Source organism: Rhinolophus sinicus, chromosome 18 (genome assembly GCF_057876585.1).
Source record: "Rhinolophus sinicus isolate RSI-liver-muscle chromosome 18, RSI-T2T, whole genome shotgun sequence".
Classification (NCBI taxonomy): Eukaryota; Metazoa; Chordata; class Mammalia; order Chiroptera; family Rhinolophidae; genus Rhinolophus; species Rhinolophus sinicus.
The window spans coordinates 92,276,961-92,295,555 of record NC_142518.1 but is presented as its reverse complement, the minus strand read 5'-3'; the positions used below and the strand labels follow the sequence as shown (position 1 = coordinate 92,295,555).

The 18,595-nt window shown below is 38.2% G+C and overlaps 1 protein-coding gene across 21 annotated transcripts in view; it reads left to right on the top strand.

Moving 5' to 3' along the window:
* ENOX2 (ecto-NOX disulfide-thiol exchanger 2) overlaps window positions 1-18,595 on the top strand; it is a 431,677-nt gene that overhangs the window by 386,490 nt on the left and 26,592 nt on the right. For all 21 annotated transcript variants that reach the window (XM_088794720.1, XM_074323652.2, XM_019716148.3 and 18 more), the window contains one exon: window positions 230-337. In XM_088794720.1, the coding sequence (XP_088650846.1) occupies window positions 230-337 (108 nt within the window). The remainder of the gene's footprint in view (window positions 1-229; window positions 338-18,595) is intronic.

Here is an 18,595-nt window from a genome sequence, read left to right as displayed (position 1 = left end):
TCTCAGACTCTTTCTAAAATATGAACAAATACAAAGGAAGTTCATAAAAGCCAAATAAAATAACCTTAAGTGAAAAGTATCTTGATTTTCCATTTAGTATTTCTGCATAGAGAAATGGTTGTATGTATTGGGGTAAAGTTAGGCAGGCCAGCCTAATATCTAATTTCAGCCAGGGCTTCTAAATGAAGTGTGACTTCTTAAGATTGATTGTCTTTGGTCTTTCTTGTAGCATCTACTCAAAGTCCAAGAGGAATACAAAAGGAAAGAAGCTGAACTTGAAAAAATCAAAGATGACAAGATACAGGTGGAAAAGGGGTTGGAAAATCTTAAGGAAAAGGTATATGAGTCCTAAGTGAACTTTTTCCCTTGCCCCTGCCCCACTTTCAGTGACAATGAAAATGCCGTCGAAGTTGTTTCAATAGGAATCAATGTGGAATGTTTGGCTGATTGGAGATTAAAAGCCCCACCTCCAGGGTAATTCTTGACTCAAAGACTCTGCTTTTAAGTGTGAGTCCTTGGCATTTCTAAGGGTACTATAGAGTGTACTTTTCAATGAAAAAAGTCAGTACATCCCTAAAATTCCTCAGTATTCCCTCTTGGAGAAGACCCAAGTGTACACCTCATCCCAGCTTCATCTTGTCAAGCAAATAACAACACAGAAAACTCATGTAACAGAGTACCTTTATTTAAGCACTTCATTAAATGAAGAAATGCAAGTGCAACTAGAACATTGACATTTCTTTGCAGACACTCCATCTAATGTAATAATGAGCAGCTGCAGGAAATAGCCAAAACCAAAATGGGGGAAACCATGGAAAGTAAACAAGGAGACACAATATTCTAAAGTTAGATGACAGAAACAGGGAAGGCAAGATGGGACTTTCCCTAATAAGAACCACCAGTGAGGCCCTCTAAGAAAGTCTATTAACATCTGGGTGGATTAGTGTATCACAACCATGAATGGGATGCCCAGTCTATTTAAAGTATGTAAAGTCTACTGATGGTGTCTCCATCTTCCTTTACTAATTTCCTTTATGCCTGAACATTCAACTGAAGTTACCCTCTGAAAAGGGAGGCCCATTGAACACAACTGCCAAATTTCAATGTCTCAGAAGAAAGAGAAGATTAAGATCTTAGATCAAGAGCCAGAAATCAACAATGCTACAGTTCCACAAGAGCGCATGCTCTTTGTCTTCTGTGCTCCGCTCAGGAACATGCAATGCATACAGGCACTGGGCATGTTTGCCAGCATAGTGACTTACTCCAGAGTGCCATTAAGAAATGGCAACCATGGTGTAGTTGAAACAAATCATGGAAAGTGTTTTCTTCTGGATACAATTTACAACATGCTTTTAAATTCTTTTTTTTTTTTCTTTCCTTTCCTTTTTTTTTTTTTTTTTTAATTAAATTTATTGGGGTGACAATTGTTAGTAAAATTACATAGATTTCAGGTGTACAATTCTGTATTACATCATCTATAAATCCCATTGTGTGTTCATCACCCAGAGTCAGTTCTCCTTCCATCACCATATATTCGATCCCCCTTACCCTCATCTCCCACCCCCCACCCCCCGCCCCCCTTACCCTCTGGCAACCACTAAACTATTGTCTGTGTCTATGAGTTTCTGTTTCTCATTTGTTTGTCTTGTTCTTTTGTTGTTTTTGGTTTATATACCACATATCAGTGAAATCACATGGTTCTCTGCTTTTTCTGTCTGACTTGTTTTGCTCAGCATTACTCTCTCAAGATCCATCCATGTTGTCACAAATGTTCCTATATCATCTTTTCTTACTGCCGAATAGTATTCCATTGTGTATATATACCACAACTTCTTTATCCATTCATCTATCGAAGGACATTTTGGTTGTTTCCATGTCTTGGCCACCGTAAACAAAGCTGCAATGAACATTGGAGCACACGTGTCTTTATTGTCACCCCAATAAATTTAATAAAATAAAATTAAAAAAAGAAAAAAAGAAAGAAAAGAAAAAAATGTGTTGAGTGACATTGGTTAGTAAAATTATATAGGTTTCAAGTTATATAGGTTACATTTCTATAACATGTAATCTATATATTGCATTCTGTGTTCACTACCCATAGTCAATTCTCCTTCCATCATCATATATTTGACCCCCTTTACCTCTTCTACCACCCCATTTTCTTACACTCTGGTAACCACTAAACTTCTCTGTGTCTCTGTGTGTGTGAGTTTTTTGTTGTTGTTGTTTGTCTTGTTCCTCTGTTGATTTCAGTTTCATATCCCGCATATGAGTGAAGTAATATGGTTCTCAACTCTTTCTGTCTAACGTATTTCGCTTAGCAAGATAATTTCAAGATCCATCCATGTTGTTGCAAATGGAAGTATTTCATCTTTCTTATGCCCAAGTAATATTCCATTGTATATATACTATACCACATATTCTTTACCCAATCATCTATTGAAAGACACTTTGGCTGTTTCCATGTCTTGGCCACCATGAATAATGCTTCAGTGAACATAGGAGTACATTTAAATGTACAGATAAATGTACCCCTATGTTACAGATAAATGCTATCAGATTTTTTGGGTAGATACCCAGAAGAGAGACTGTTGGGTTGTATGATAATTCTATTAGTAATTCTTTGAGAAACCTCCATACTGTTCTCCATACTGGCTGTACAAATTTACATTCCCACCAACAGTGTATGAGGGTTCCTTTTTCTCCACAGCCTCTCCCACACTTGTTATTACTTGTCTTGTTGAGGATAGCCATTCAAACAGGTGTAAGGTGGCATCTCATTGTGGTTTAGATTTGAATTTACCTAATAACTAGTGAAGTTGAGTATTTTTTCATATATATGTTGGCCATTTGTATGTCTTCATGGGAGATGTGTCTGTTCAGGTACTCTGCCCATTTTTCAATTGGATTGTTTGTTTTTATGTTGTGTTGTACAAGTTCTTTATGTATTTTGGAAATTAGCCCCTTATTGGAGGCATTGTTTGCAAATATCTTCTCCCATACAGTTGGATGCCTCTTTTTTTTTTTTTTGATGGTTTCTTATGCTGTGCAGAAGCTTTTTAGTTGGATGTAGTCCCACTCATTTATTCATTTTTAATTTTATTTTATTTTTAATTTATTTGGGTGACAATTGTTAGTAAAATTACATAGATTTCAGGTGTACAATTCTGTATTACATCATCTATAAATCCCATTGTGTGTTCACCACCCAGAGTCAGCTCTCCTTCCATCACCATATATTTGACCCCCCTTACCCTCATCTCCCACCCCCCACCCCCTTACCCTCTGGTTATTTTTATTTTTTTAATTGAAGTTTACTAGGGGGACAATTTTTAGTAAAGGTACATAGGTTTCAGTGTACAATTCTGTAATACATCATCTATATATCACATTGTGTGTTCATCACTCAGAGTCAGTTTTGTTCCATCACCATATATTTGATCCCTTTTACCCTCATCTAACACCCCTTCCCCCCTTACCCGCTGGTAACTACCAAACTATTGTCAGTGTCTATGAATTTCTGTTTCTCATTTGTTTGTTTTGTTCTTTTGTTGTTTTTGGTTCACATACCACATATCAGTGAAATCATATGGTTCTCTGCTTTTTCTGTCTGACTTATTTCACTTAGCATAATAATCTCAAGATCCATCCATGTTGCTGCAAATGACAGCATTTCGTCTTTTCTTATGGGAGGGTAGTATTCCATGTATATATATACTATATCCTCTTTATCAAATCATCTATGGAAGGACACTGTTGTTGTTTCCATGTTTTGGTCACCATAAATAAAGCTGCAATGAATATCAGAGCACATATATTTTTATGGATAAATGTTTTCAGAATTTTGGGTTATATACCCAGGAGAGGGATTGCTGAGTCATATGGTAATTCTACTCGTAATTTTTTGAGGAACCTCCATAGTGTTTTCCATAGGGGCTGTACCAATTTACATTCCCACCAACAGTGTATGAGGATTCCTTTCTCTCCACAGCCTTGTCTTGTTGATAATAGCCACTGTAACAAGTGTGAGGTGATATCTCATTGTGCTTTTGATTTGTGTTTCCCTAATAGCTACTGAAGTTGAACATTTTTTCATGTATCTGTCAGCCGTTTGTATGTCTTGTTGGGAGAGGTTTCTGTTCATGTACTATCACCGTTTTTAAATTTGGCTGTTTGCCTTTTTGTTGGTGATTTGTATGAGTTCCTTATATATTTTGGATATTAGCCCTTTATGGGAGGTGTTGCTTGCAAATATCTTCTCCCATTCAGTTGGTTGCCTCTTCATTTTGTGGACGGTCTCTTCTGCTGTGCACAAGCTTTTTGGTTTTATATAGTCCCATTCATTTATTTTAACTTTTTGCCTTTGAGGTCAAATTCATAATACTCTTTGAACCCACGGTCTATAAGTTTAGTGTGTATGCTTTCTTCTATACAGTTTATTGTCTCAGAGCTTATATTTATGTCTTTGATCCATTTTCAGTTAATCTTGGTACATGGTAACAGATTGATCAGTCTGGTTTCACTCTTTTGCATGTGGCATTGCAATTTTCCCAGAACTGTTTTTTGAAGAGGCTTTCTTTTCTCCATTGTATGTTTTTTACATCTTTGTCAAAAATTATCTGTTCATATTTATGTGGTTTTATTTCTGGATTCTCAATTCCATTCCATTGGTCTATGTGTCCGTTTTTCTGCCAACACCATGCTGTTTTGATTATTGTAGCCCTGTAGTACAAGCCAAAGTCAGGAAGTGTGATACCTCCATTATTGTTCTTTTTCCTTAAGATTGCTTTGGCTATTCGGGGTCTTTTGTGGTTCCAAACAAATCTGATGATTTTTTGTTCTATTTCTTTAAAACATGCCATTGGGATTTTGATGGGGATTGCATTAAATCTGTTATTGCTTTTGGTAATATGGCCATTTTAACTATGTTGATTCTTCCAATCCAAGAGCACGGGATGTCTTTCCATTTCTTTGTGTCTTCTTCAATTTCTTTCAAAAATGTCTTATAGTTTTCAGCATATAGTTCTTTCACATCCTTGGTTAAGTTTATTCCTAGGTATTTTATTCTTTTTGTGCAATTGCAAAAGGAATTTTTTTTTATTTCTTTTGCTTAAGTTTCATTGTTAGTATATGAGAATGCAATGGACTTTTGTATGTTGATTTTGTAGCTGGCAACTTGACTGTATTCATCAATTGTTTCTAATAGCATTTTGGTTGAGTCTTTGGGGTTTTCTATATATAGCATCATGTGATCTGCAAAGAGAGACAATTTAACTCCTTCATTCCCAATTTGACTGCCTTTTATTTATTTATTTTGCCTGATTGCTCTGGCAAGGACTTCCAACACTGTTGAAAAGCAGAGGTGATAGGGAACAGCCTTGTCATGTCCCTGAACATAGAGCAAAGCGCTTCAGTTTTTCACTGTTAATTATGAGAGTAGCTGAGGGTTTGTCATACATGGCCTTTATTATGTTAAGGTGTTTTCCCTCTATACCAATTTTTTAAGTGTTTTAATCATAAATGGATGTTTTGTCTTGTCAAATGCTTTTTCTGCATCAATTGATATAATGATATGACTTTTGTCCTTAATTATGTTTATGTGATGTATCACATTGATGGATTACCATATGTTGAATCATCCTTGTAACCCTGGGATGAATCCAACTTGGTCATGATGAATAGCATTTTTGCATTCGATTTGCTAGAATTTTCTTTCAGATTTTTGCATCTATATTCATCAGAGATATTGGTCTGTAGTTTTCTTTTATTGTGTTATCCTTACCAGCTTTTGGTGTCAGGGTAATGTTGGCCTCATAAAATGAGTTGGGGAGTACTGTCTCTTCTTCAATTTTTTGGAAGAGTTTGAGCAGGATTGGTATTAGATCCTCTTTGAGGGTTTGGTAGAATTCCCTAGTGAATCCATCTGGTACCGGACTTTTGCTTTTGGGAAGGTTTTGGATGACTGATTCAATTTCGTTACTGGTGATCGGTCTGTTTAGATTTTCCAGTTCTTCATGGTTCAGCATTGGAAGGGTATATGTTTCTAAGAACTTGTCCATTTCTTCTAGGTTATTGAATTTGGTGGCATACAGTACTTCATACTATTCTTGGATGATCCTTTGTATTTCTGTGGCATCCGTGATAACTTCCCCTTTTTCATTTCTCATTTTCTTTATTAGTGTCTTCTCTCTTTTTATCTTAGTGAGTCTAGCCAAGGGTTATCAATTTTGTTCATCTTTTCAAAGAACCAGCTCTTGTCACATTAATTTTTTTCTTTTTTTTTTTAATTAAATGTATTGGGGTGACAATTGTTACTAAAATTACATAGATTTCAGGTGTACAATTCTGTATTACATCATCTATAAATCCCATTGTGTGTTCATCACCCAGAGTCAGTTCTCCTTCCATCACCATATATTCGATCCCCCTTACCCTCATCTCCCACCCCCCACCCCCCGCCCCCCTTACCCTCTGGCAACCACTAAACTATTGTCTGTGTCTATGAGTTTCTGTTTCTCATTTGTTTGTCTTGTTCTTTTGTTGCTTTTGGTATATATACCACATATCAGTGAAATCACATGGTTCTCTGCTTTTTCTGTCTGACTTGTTTCGCTCAGCATTACTGTCTCAAGATCCATCCATGTTGTCACAAATGTTCCTATATCGTCTTTTCTTACTGCCGAATAGTATTCCATTGTGTATATATACCACAACTTCTTTATCCATTCATCTATCGAAGGACATTTTGGTTGTTTCCATGTCTTGGCCACAGTAAACAAAGCTGCAATGAACATTGGAGCACACGTGTCTTTGTCTCTAAATGTTTTCAGATTTTTTGGGTAGATACCCAGGAGAGGGATTGCTGGGTCATATGGCAATTCTATTCGTAATTCTTTGAGGAACCTCCACACTGCCTTCCATAACGGCTGCACCAGTCTGCATTCCCACCAACAGTGTATGAGGGTTCCTTTTTCTCCACAGCCTCTCCAACATTTGTTACTATTTGTCTTGTTGATGATAGCCATTCTGACTGGGGTGAGGTGATATCTCATTGTGGTTTTGATTTGCATTTCTCTGATGATTAGTGATGTTGAGCATTTTTTCATATGTCTATTTGCCATTTGTATGTCCTCTTTGGAGAAATGTCTCTTCAAGTCCTCTGCCCATTTTTCAATTGGGTTGTTTGTTTTTTTGTTGTTGAGTTGCATGAGTTCCTCGTATATTCTGGATACTAGCCCCTTATCGGAGGCACTGTTTGCAAAAATCTTCTCCCATTCAGTTGGTGGCCTCTTTATTTTGTCAATGGTTTCTTTTGCTGTGCAGAAGCTTTTAAGTTTCATATAGTCCCATTCGTTTATTTTAGCTTTTACTTCCATTGCCTTTGGAGTCAAGTTCATAAAATGCTCTTTGAATCCAAGGTCCATAAGTTTAGTACCTATGTTTTCTTCTATGCAGTTTATTGTGTCAGGTCTTATGCTTAAGTCTTTGATCCATTTTGAATTAACTTTGGTACATGGTGACAAATAGTAGTCCAGTTTCATTCTTTTGCATGTGGCTTTCCAATTCTCCCAGCACCATTTATTGAAGAGGCTGTCTTTTCTCCATTGTATGTTTTTAGCTTCTTTGTCAAAAATTATCTGTCCATATTTATGTGGTTTTATTTCTGGGTTCTCAATTCTATTCCATTGGTCTATGTGTCTGTTTTTCTGCCAATACCATGCTGTTTTGATTATTGTAGCCCTGTAGTACAAGCCAAAGTCAGGAAGTGTGATACCTCCATTATTGTTCTTTTTTCTTAAGATTGCTTTGGCTATTCGGGGTCTTTTGTGGTTCCAAACAAATCTGATGATTTTTTGTTTATTTCTGTAAAATATGCCATTGTGATTTTGATGGGGATTGCATTGAATCTGTATATTGCTTTGGGTAATATGGCATTTTAACTATGTTGATTCTTCCAATCCAAGAGCACGGGATGTCTTTCCATTTCTTTGTGTCTTCTTCAATTTCTTTCAAAAATGTCTTATAGTTTTCAGCATATAGGTCTTTCACATCCTTGGTTAAGTTTATTCCTAGGTATTTTATTCCTTTTGCTGCAATTGCAAAAGGAATTGTTTTTTGTATTTCTTTTTCTGAGATTTCATTGTTAGTATATAGGAAGTCAATGGACTTTTGTGCGTTGATTTTGTAGCCGGCAACTTTACTGTATTCGTTGATTGTTTCTAATAGCTTTTTGGTGGAGTCTTTAGGGTTTTCTATATATAGCATCATGTCATTGGCAAAGAGTGATAATTTAACTTCTTCATTCCCAATTTGAATGCCTTTTATTTCTTTCTCTTGCCTGATTGCTCTGGCAAGGACTTCCAACACGATGTTGAAAAGCAGAGGTGATAAGGGATATCCCTGTCGTGCTCCTGAACATAGAGCAAAGGGCTTCAGTTTTTCTCCGTTAATTATGAGATTTGCAGAGGGCTTGTCATATATGGCCTTTATTATGTTAAGGTATTTTCCTTCTATACCCATTTTATTAAGTGTTTTAATCATAAATGGATGTTGTATCTTGTCAAATGCTTTTTCTGCATCAATTGATATAATCATATGATTTTTGTCCTTCATTTTGTTTATGTGATGTATCACATTGATGGATTTGCGTATGTTGAACCATCCTTGTGCCCCGGGGATGAACCCCACTTGGTCGTGATGAATAATCTTTTTAATGCATTGTTGTATTCGATTTGCTAGAATTTTATTTAGGATTTTTGCATCGGTATTCATCAGAGATATTGGTCTGTAGTTTTCTTTTTTTGTGCTGTCCTTACCAGGTTTTGGTATCAGGGTGATGTTGGCCTCATAGAATGAGTTAGGGAGTACTGTCTCTTCTTCAATTTTTTTGGAAGAGTTTGTGCAGGATTGCTATTAGATCATCTTTGAAGGTTTGGTAGAATTCACTAGTGAAGCCATCTGGTCCCGGACTTTTGCTTTTGGGAAGGTTTTGGATGACTGATTCAATTTCGTTACTGGTGATCGGTCTGTTTAGATTTTCCAGTTCTTCATGGTTCAGCCTTGGAAGGCTATATGTTTCTAAGAACTTGTCCATTTCTTCTAGGTTGTTGAATTTGGTGGCATATAGTCCTTCACAGTATTCTTGGATGATCCTTTGTATTTCTGTGGTGTCCGTGATAACTTCCCCTTTTACGTTTCTGATTTTGTTAATCAGTGTCTTCTCTCTTTTTATCTTAGTAAGTCTAGCCAAGGGTTTGTCAATTTTGTTAATCTTTTCAAAGAACCAGCTGTTTGTCACGTTGATTTTTTCTAATGTCTTTTTGTTCTCTATTTCATTTATTTCTGCTCTAATTTTTGTTATTTCCTTTCTTCTGCTGACCTTGAGTTTTACTTGTTCTTCTTTTTCTATCTCTGTAAGGTGTCACATGAGGTTATTTATTTGGGAGTTTTCTTGTTTCTTGAGATAGGCCTGTAATGAGATAAATTTCTCTCTTAAAACTGCTTTCGCTGCATACCAAAAATTCTGGTAGGATGTATTTTCATTGTCATTTGTTTCTATGTATCTTTTGATCTCTCCTCTAATTTCTTCTTTGACCCAGTCCTTCTTTAAAAGTATGTTGTTTAGTCTCCATGTATTTGTGTTTTTTCCCGCTTTCTTTTTACAGTTGATATCCAATTTCAAAGCCTTGTGATCAGAGAATATGCATGGTATGATTTCAATCTTCTTAAATTTGTTGAGACTGATTTTATGTCCCATTATATGGTCTATCCTTGAGAATGTTCCATGTACACTAGAAAATAATGTGTAGTCTGATGATTTAGGATGAAGTGCTCTATAAATGTCAATTATGTCCATTTCATCTAATGTGTCATTTAGGGCTACTATTTCGTTATTTATTTTCTGTTTGGATGATCTATCCATAGCTGTCAATGGTGTATTGAAGTCCCCTAGTATAATTGTGTTTTGGTCAATTTCTCCCTTTAGTTCTGTTAGTAGTTGCTTGGTGTATTTCGGTGCTCCCTAATTGGGGGCATAAATATTCATGACTGTTATGTCTTCTTGTTGTACAGTCCCCTTCACCATTATGAAATGTCCATCTTTGTCTCTTGTTATCTTTTTCACCTTGAAGTCTGTTTCACCTGATATCATTATGGCTACACCTGACTTTCTCTGGGTACCATTTGCTTGGAGTGTCAATTTCCACCCTTTCACTTTGAGTCTATGCTTGTCCTTGTAGCTGAGATGTGTCTCTTGGAGACAGCATATGGTTGGGTTTAGTTTTTTGATCCAATCTGCTACTCTGTGCCTTTTTATTGGTGAGTTCAGTCCATTTACATTTAGGGAGATTATTGATATGTGAGGATTTCCTGTCATTCTATCTTTAGTTTTCTGGTAAGGCTGTGTCTCCATTGTTTCTTTGATTTTTTGTTGTTGTCCATTATTTCTGTGTGGTGGTATTCTATGATGTTTACCTCTGTTTCTTCTCTTATTACAGTATATATTTCAGTTCTGGATTTTTTTTGAGTGGTTACCCTTAAGTTTATGTAAAAGAAAGTTTGATAATTAGAGTGTTCCATTTTCTTCAGCATGCTTACTTTCTCCATTCCCATATTCTGGTTGAGGCCTTTACTCTCCCCCTTTTTGAGTTGTGGTTGCCACAAATTGTCCCTGTTGATGGTGGTCGAATAGCCTCCTTTAGTATTTCTTGTAGTGCAGGTCGTGTATTAGAAAATTCCCTCAGCTTCTGTATGTCTGGAAGGTCTTTATTCCTCCTTCATATCTAAAGGATATCTTTGCTGGTTATATTATTCTTGGCTCATGGTTTCTCTCTTTCAATAGTTTGAATATTTGGTTCCACTCCCTCCTGGCTTGTAGAGTTTCTGCTGAAAAATCTGTTGATAATCTAATGGGCTTTTCTTTGTAGGTTACCGTCTTCTTTTCTCTGGCTGCCTTGAGGATTCTTTCTTTGTCGTTGATTTTAGACAGCTTCAATGCAATGTGCCTTGGAGAAGGACTGTTGGGATTGAGGTAACTAGGTGTTCTATTTGCTTCTTGGATTCGAGGGTCCAGTTCTGTCCACAGATTTGGGAAGTTCTCATCGACAATTTGTTTGAATATATTCTCTGTTCCCTTCTCTCTTTCTTCTCCTTCTGGTATGCCCATTATTCTTATATTGCTCTTTCTGATGGAGTCAGAAAGTTCTTGTAGAGTTCCTTCATTTCTTTTAAGTCTCAAGTCTCTTTCTTCTTCTATCTGTGTCATTTCCAGGTTTTTATCTTCGATGTCACTGATTCTTTCCTCCATCTGGTCAACTCTACTACCTAAACTTGTTATTTCATTCTTAATTTCTTCTGTTGAGTTCTTAATCTCCAGAAATTCTATTTGGTTCTTTTTTAAAATTTCAATCTCTTTCGTAAAATGCTCATGCTCTTCTTTGATTGAGTTTCTGAGTTCAGTTAACTGCCTATCTGTGTTTTCTTGTATCTCTTGAGTTTTTTTCAGAACTGCAATCTTGAATTCTCTGTCATTTAAGTCACATATTTCTGTATCTTTAATTGCCTTATCTGGAGATTTTTCACTTTCTCTCTGAGCTATCTTGTTGCCTTGGTCATTCATGGAGATTACGGATTTACTATTTCTCTTCCTAGACATCTACAGGAGTGACTTCTGCAACATGTTGATAGAAAGCGGTCTTTCTTTTGTTTGTCAGTACTTGTTGGTAGAATGTTTTATTATTTCTCCAACTGCAACTTATTTTTTCTTCTCCCACACGGTAGTGCTATGTTTTCTCTGCACTATTCCAACTTCTCACACAATGGGGGGATTCCCTGGGAGACGGGCTTCTCCTCTGTTAATAGTTCGTCTAGGTCACAGGGCGCAGTGACTCGGTGGGTATGCAGAGAGCTGTTGATGTTCCAAAGCTCTTCCAGCTCCTGATTCAGAGCCCATGTGTTTCAGCAGTTCTGTTTACTCTTGCAGGTATCCGCCCAGATAGGTGGGGTCAGGGGCGATGTGAGTTGTGAGAGGTGGCCCAGAGCAATGGCAGCGACCACCACCACAGCCAGTCCTGCTTCCACAGATCTCTCCCCTTTGCCGGAACTAGTAGGGCTGTGAATTTGTGTCTGCGGTCCACAGTTCTCAAAATAGCAAATTTTCTGTTCTTTTGATCTGATACTGCTATTGTTTCGCTTCTAACACCGGGCAGGTGGGGGCGGGGCGAGCTCTGGGAGGGGAGGGAGGGGGCGGCTAGTCTCAGTGCCTAACGCTCCGTTCTCTGCTCGGCAGTGCGGGCTTAAACCACCGTTTTCTGCCTTTTTCCCTCAGTCTTTCTCCGAGGTGTCTGCCGTGAGCGTTGGTTTCAGCCGTGTTATATGCTGTCACCTCAGCCCTGTGGTCCATAAGCGGAGCCCTAGCAGTCCAAGTTCTTCCCTCACTCGCAGCTGCAGTAGTTTCGGGAAGCAGCGAGCTCGGAGCACTGAGCTAGGTCTGCGTCCTGCGCCCGCGCGGCTCCGTTTCCGCGCACTGCTCCCTTTCCTCCTCCCTCCACTCGCGCGAATCTCCCACCTGTAGGTGATTTCAGTCGGTAGTGGGCCTCTTCGTCTTGCCTGTCTGCTGTGCAGGGAGTCCTTTGTGGAGTTTTTGTTGTTCGATTCTTTATAAATTCCAGGGGAGCTTTACAGAGACTCACCTCACTCCGCCATTTTTCCGGAAGTCTCCACATTAATTTTTTTCTATTCTCTTTTTGTTCTCTATTTCATTTAGTTGTGCTCTGATTTTTATTATTTCCTTTTTTCTGCTGACCTTGGGTTTCATGTGTTCTTCTTTTTCTAGTTCTTTAAGGTGTAATGTGATGTTACTTATATGGGATTTTTCTTGTGTCTTGAGATAGGCCACTAATGATATAAATATCCCTCTTAAAACTGCTGTCGCTGCATCCCCAAAATTTTAGTAGGATGTATTTTTATTCTCTTTTGTTTCTATGTATCTTTCGATCTCTCCTCTAATTTCTTCTTTGACCCATTCGTTCTTTAAGAGTATGTTGTTTAATATCCAAGTGTTTGTGGTTTATCCTGCTTTCTTTATGGAGTTGATATCCAATTTCAAAGCCGTGTGATCAGAGAATATGCTTCATATGATTTCAATGTTCTTAAGTTTGCTGAAGTTATTTTATGTCCCAATATATGGTCTACCCTTGAGGAAATTCCATGTACACCAGAAAAAAATATATAGTCTGATGTTTTGGGATGAAGTGCTCTATAAATCTCAGTTATGTCCATTTCACCTAATGTGTCATTCAGGGCTGCTATTTCATTATTTATTTTCTTTTTTGATGATCTATCCATAGCTGTCAATGATGTATTTAAGTCCTCTAGTATAATTGTGTTTTGGTCGATTTCTCCCTTTCGTTCTGTTAGTAGTTGCTTGGTGTATTTCGGTGCTCCCTGATTGGGGGCATAAATATTGATGACTGTTATGTCTTCTTGTTGTACAGTTCCCTTTACCATTATGAAATGTCCACCTTTGTCTCTTGTTATGTTTTTCACCCTGACGTCTGTTTTATCTCATATCAGTATGGGTACACCTGATTTTCTCTAAATACCATTTGCTTGGAGTGTCAATTTCCACCCTTCCCCTTTGAGTTTATGCTTGTCCTTGTAGCTGAGATGTGTCTCTTGGAGACAGCATATGATTGGGTTTAGTTTTTTATCCAATTTGCTACTCTGTGCCTTTTTATTGGTGAGCTCAGTCCATTTACATTTAGGGTGATTATTGATATGTGAAGATTTCCTGTCATTCTATCTTTAGTTTTTTGGTAAGACTGTGTCTCCATTGTTTCTTTGCCTTTTTCATTGTTGTCTATTATTTCTGCATGGTGGTATTCTTATGATTCTTCCCTCTGGTGTTTTTTTTTTGTTTTTTTTTATTGCAGTACATATTTCAGTTCTGAATTTTTTTTGTTCAGTTACCATTAAGTTTATGTAAAGGAAAGTTTGATATTTAGAGTATTCCATTTTCTTCAGCATGTTTACATTCTCTATTCCCATATTCCAGTTCAGGCCTTTATTCTCCCCCTTTTAATATTTTGCTTGCCACAAATTGTCCCTGATGATGCTGGTCAAATAGCCTCCTTTAGTATTTCTTGTAGTGCAAGTAGTGTATTAGAAAAATCCCTCAACTTCTGGATGTCTGGAAAGGTCTTTATTCCTCCTTCATATCTAAAGGATGTCTTTACTGGGTACATTATTCTTGGCTCATTATTTGTCTGTTTCAATAATTTGAATATTTGTTTCCACTCCCTCCTGGCTTGCAGAGTTTCTGCTGAAAAATCTGATGATAATCTAATGGACTTTCCTTTGTGGGTTACCGTCTCTTTTCCCTGGCTCCCTTGAGGATTCTTTCTTTGTCGGTGATTTTAGACAGCTTCAATACAATGTGCCTTGGAGAAGGCCTGTTGGGATTGAGGTAATCAGGTGTTCTATTTGCTTCTTGGATTCTAGGGTCCAGTTCTGTCCACAAGTTTGGGAACTTCTCATCGACAATTTGTTTGAATATATTCTCTGTTCCCTTCTCTCTTTCTTGTCCTTCTGGTATGCCCATTATTCTTATACTGCTCTTTCTGACAGAGTCAGAAAGTTCTTGTAGAGTTCTTTCATTTCTTTTAAGTCTCACGTCTCTTTCTTCTTCCATCCGTATCATTTCCGGGTTTCTATCTTCGATGACACTGATTCTTTCCTCCATCTGGTCAACTCTACTACCTAAGCTGGCTATTTCATTCTTAATTTCTTCTATTGAGTTCTTAATCTCCAGAAATTCTATTTGGTTCTTTTTTTAAATTTCAGTCTCTTTCGTAAAATGCTCATGTTATTCTTTGAATTTGTTTCTGAAACATTAAACTGCCTTTCTGTCTTTTCTTACATCTCTTTAAATTTTTTCAGAACTGCAATCTTGAATTCTCTGTCATTTAAGTCACATATTTCCATGTCTTTATGTTTGTTTTCTGGAATGTTTTAATTTTCTTTCTGAGCTGTCTTGTTACCTTGCTTATTCATGGCAGTTAATGAATTATTATTTCTCTTTCTGGTTCTATGCAAGTGGGTTCTTGTGGGGACAGAGCCCCAGAAAGTAGTTTACAGGCTCTCGGCCTCACGTGGAAGGGTGCTGGCTCGGGTGGTGAATGGTCGTCGACTGTGGCTGATCCGCCGTCGGCTGTGGCCGGTTAGCCGATTGGCCACTGGTAAAACTGCTGCGGCTATGAGGATTGCCGAGGAGCCGAGCAGAGCCGTGCAGAGCCGAAGAGAGCGGAAGAGGAGGGCCGAGGAGAGCGGAAGAGGAGAGCCGAGAGGGATGAACAGAGTCGAGAGAGTGGAGGAGAGTCGTCGGTCGGTCGGTTGGCGGAAAAGCGGACGGCAGGTCGGCGTCCGGTGGGCCCAGCCTCCAGTGAGACCGTGGTGGTATGACTCCCATACCTATGGCTCCGTGGGTGTTCCTTTTCGGCCTCACCATATCCTGCGTTCTTGTGTGGGGAGCGGGAGCAGAGACCCCGCAGGCCGCCCCGCCTGAAAGATGGTGCGGCGAGAAGGCCTCTGCGCACAACAAATGGCGCAGCGAGCAGGGTCTCCCGCACGACAGTTCTGCAACAGGTTGATATAAACTGGTCTTTCCATGCTTGCCAGTAGGTGTTGATGGAATGTTTTATTGTCTCTCCTGTTGTAGCCTTTTGTTTTCTCTCACACTCTAGCATTATATTTTCTCTTGTGGTGTTCTGGCTTTTTACATGATGAGTGGTTTCCTGTAAGGTGGTATTCTCCTGTGAGCAGGTTGCCTGGGTCTCAGGGCACTGCCTCTGTGGGAGGATGTGAGAGCGATAGACTTGTGAGATTCTGAGATTCCAATGCTGCCCCTGCAGCCCCATGGAGATCCTGTGTCTCAGCGGCTCTGGTTGCCCCTGCAGGGTTCCACCCAGAAAGGTGGGATTGGAGTGGCCTCTAAGAGGGGGCTGGTGCATTTGTGGCTTGAGCAATGGGTACTACCAACCCACAGTTGTCTTGCCCCTACAGTTTCTTTCCTTTTTGCTGGAATTAGTTGTCTATGGCTGCAGGACTGATGCTGCAGTTCTCAGTGCTGTAGATATTCTGTTATTTAATCTGACAGTACTACTATTTCTTCTGGATCCCACTTCCTACACTGGGAGCAGTGGGAAAGGCAGCTGGTCTCCATGTTTTTATTTTCTGTTTTCTGCCTGGCAATGAGGGCTAAAACCACTATTGTCACTCTTCTTTTTTCGGTCTTTGCTCCATGGTCTCTGTAGTGAGTGCTACTTTCAGCCATATTATATGCTGATCCCTCAGGCAGGACTGGGCCACAGTGGGTGTGCTGCAGCCAGAATTCTTCCCTCTTGCATGATTGCAGTGAGCTCCCAACTGCAGTGAGCCCTGGTCTGCATCCTGCAACCCTGCGGCCCACGTCTCTGCACTTACCCCTTCCTTCCTCCCCTGTTAGCCCGATTTGCCCACCTTCAGGTGATTCAATGTATGGGTCTCTCAGACATGTTTGTGTGTTGTGCAGGGAATCCTTTGTTGAATTATAGCTGTTCAATTTGTTGTCACTTCCAGGGGAGATTTCAAGAACCACTCCTCATGCCACCATTTCTGTCGATATGATTCTTAATATAAAAAACCCTAAGGACTCCACCAAAAACTATTAGAAATAATAAACATGTAGAAATACAGAAAAGTTACAGGATACAAAATCAATCTGCATTTTTATTTTGTGAGTTTGCATTTTCTCCAAGGATTTTTGTTTGTTTGTTTTTTCAATCAAAATTGGCATTCAATATTATTTTATGTTAGTTTCAGGTATACAGCATAGTTGTTAGACATTTGCATAACTTGACATGTGATCCCACTAATTAGTCTAGTACCAGCCTGGCACTATATTTAGTACAATATTATTGATTATATTCCCTATGATTTCTTTTAAATTACATGACTGTTTTCTATCAACTTGTACTTCTGGATCCCTTAACCTTTTTCATCCAACACCCCAACCCCACTCCCATCTGGCAACCATCAATTTGTTCTCTGTATATATGAGTCTGTTTCTGTTTTGTTTTTTTCAATTATTCTGTTTTTTAGGTTCCACATATAAGTGAAATCATATTATATTTACCTTTCTCAGTCTGACTTGTTTCACTTACCATAATACCCTATTGTTCCATTCATGTTGTCACAAATGAGAAGATTTTGTTCGTTTTTTATAGTGAAGTAATATTCCAGTGTGTGCAGTGTGTGTGTGTGTGTGTGTGTGTGTGTGTGTGTGTGTGTGTCTTACTTTTTCTTTATCCAGTCGTCTATTGATGGGCACTTAGGTTGCTTCCATATCTTGGCTATTGTAATAAATGCTGCAATGAACTTAGGGGTACATATACCTTTTCAAATTAGTGTTTTGGATTCCTTGAGATAAATAGCCAGAAGAGGAATTGCTGGGTCATAAGGTAGTTCTATTTTTAATTACTTGAGGAACCTCCAAAACATTTTCCATAATGGCTGCACCAATTTGCAGTCCTACTAACAGTGCATGAGTGTTCCCTTTTCACCACATCCTAGCAAACACTTGTTGTATTTTCGTTTATTGATGATAGCCATTCTGACAGGTGTGAGTTGATATGTCATTGTGTTTTTAAGGCATTGAGCATCTTCTCATATGTCTATTGGCCATTTCTATATACTCTTTGGAGATATGTCTATTCAGGTCCTCTGCCCATTTTTAAATTGTATTGTTTGTTTGTTTGTTTGTTTGTTTTTGGTGTTAAGTTGAATGAATTCTTTATAAATTTTGGATATTAACCTCTTATCTCATGTTTCATTGGTGAATATCTTCTCCCTTTCAGTAGATTGTCTTTTCATTTGCTTGATGATTTCCTTTGCTGTGCAAAAACTTTTTGGTTTGATATAGTCCCTTTTGTCTGTTTTTTTCCTTTTGTTTCCCTTGCATGAGGAGATATAGCAGGAAAAAAAAATATTAGTAAGAGCACTGTCCAAGAGTTTACTGCCTGTGTTTACTCCTAGGAGTTTTATGGTTTCAGGGCTTACATTTAAGTCTTTGATCCATGTTTATTTTATTCATATATATGGTGTAAGAAAGTGGTCTAGTTTCATTTCTTTGCATATGTCTGTCCAGTTTTCCCAACACCATTCACTGAATAGAACTGTCTTTACCCCAATGTATAGTCTTACTTACTTTGTCATAGATTTAATGACCATATAGGCATTGGTTTATTTCCGGGCTTTCTATTCTGTTTCATTGATCTATGTGTCTGTTTTTATGCCAGTACCATGTTATTATGATATCTATAGCTTGCAGCTATAGTTATCATAACAACATGATATCAGGTAATGTTATACCTCCAACTTTGTTCTTCTTTCTCAAGATTGCTGTGGCTACTCAGGGTCTTTTGTGATTCCATATAAATTTTAAGATGATTTGTTCTAGTTCTGTGATAAGTGTCATTGCTGTTTTAAAAGGGATATCATTGAATATATAGATTGCTTTGGGTAGTATGGAAATTATAACGATGTTAATTCTTCCTATCCA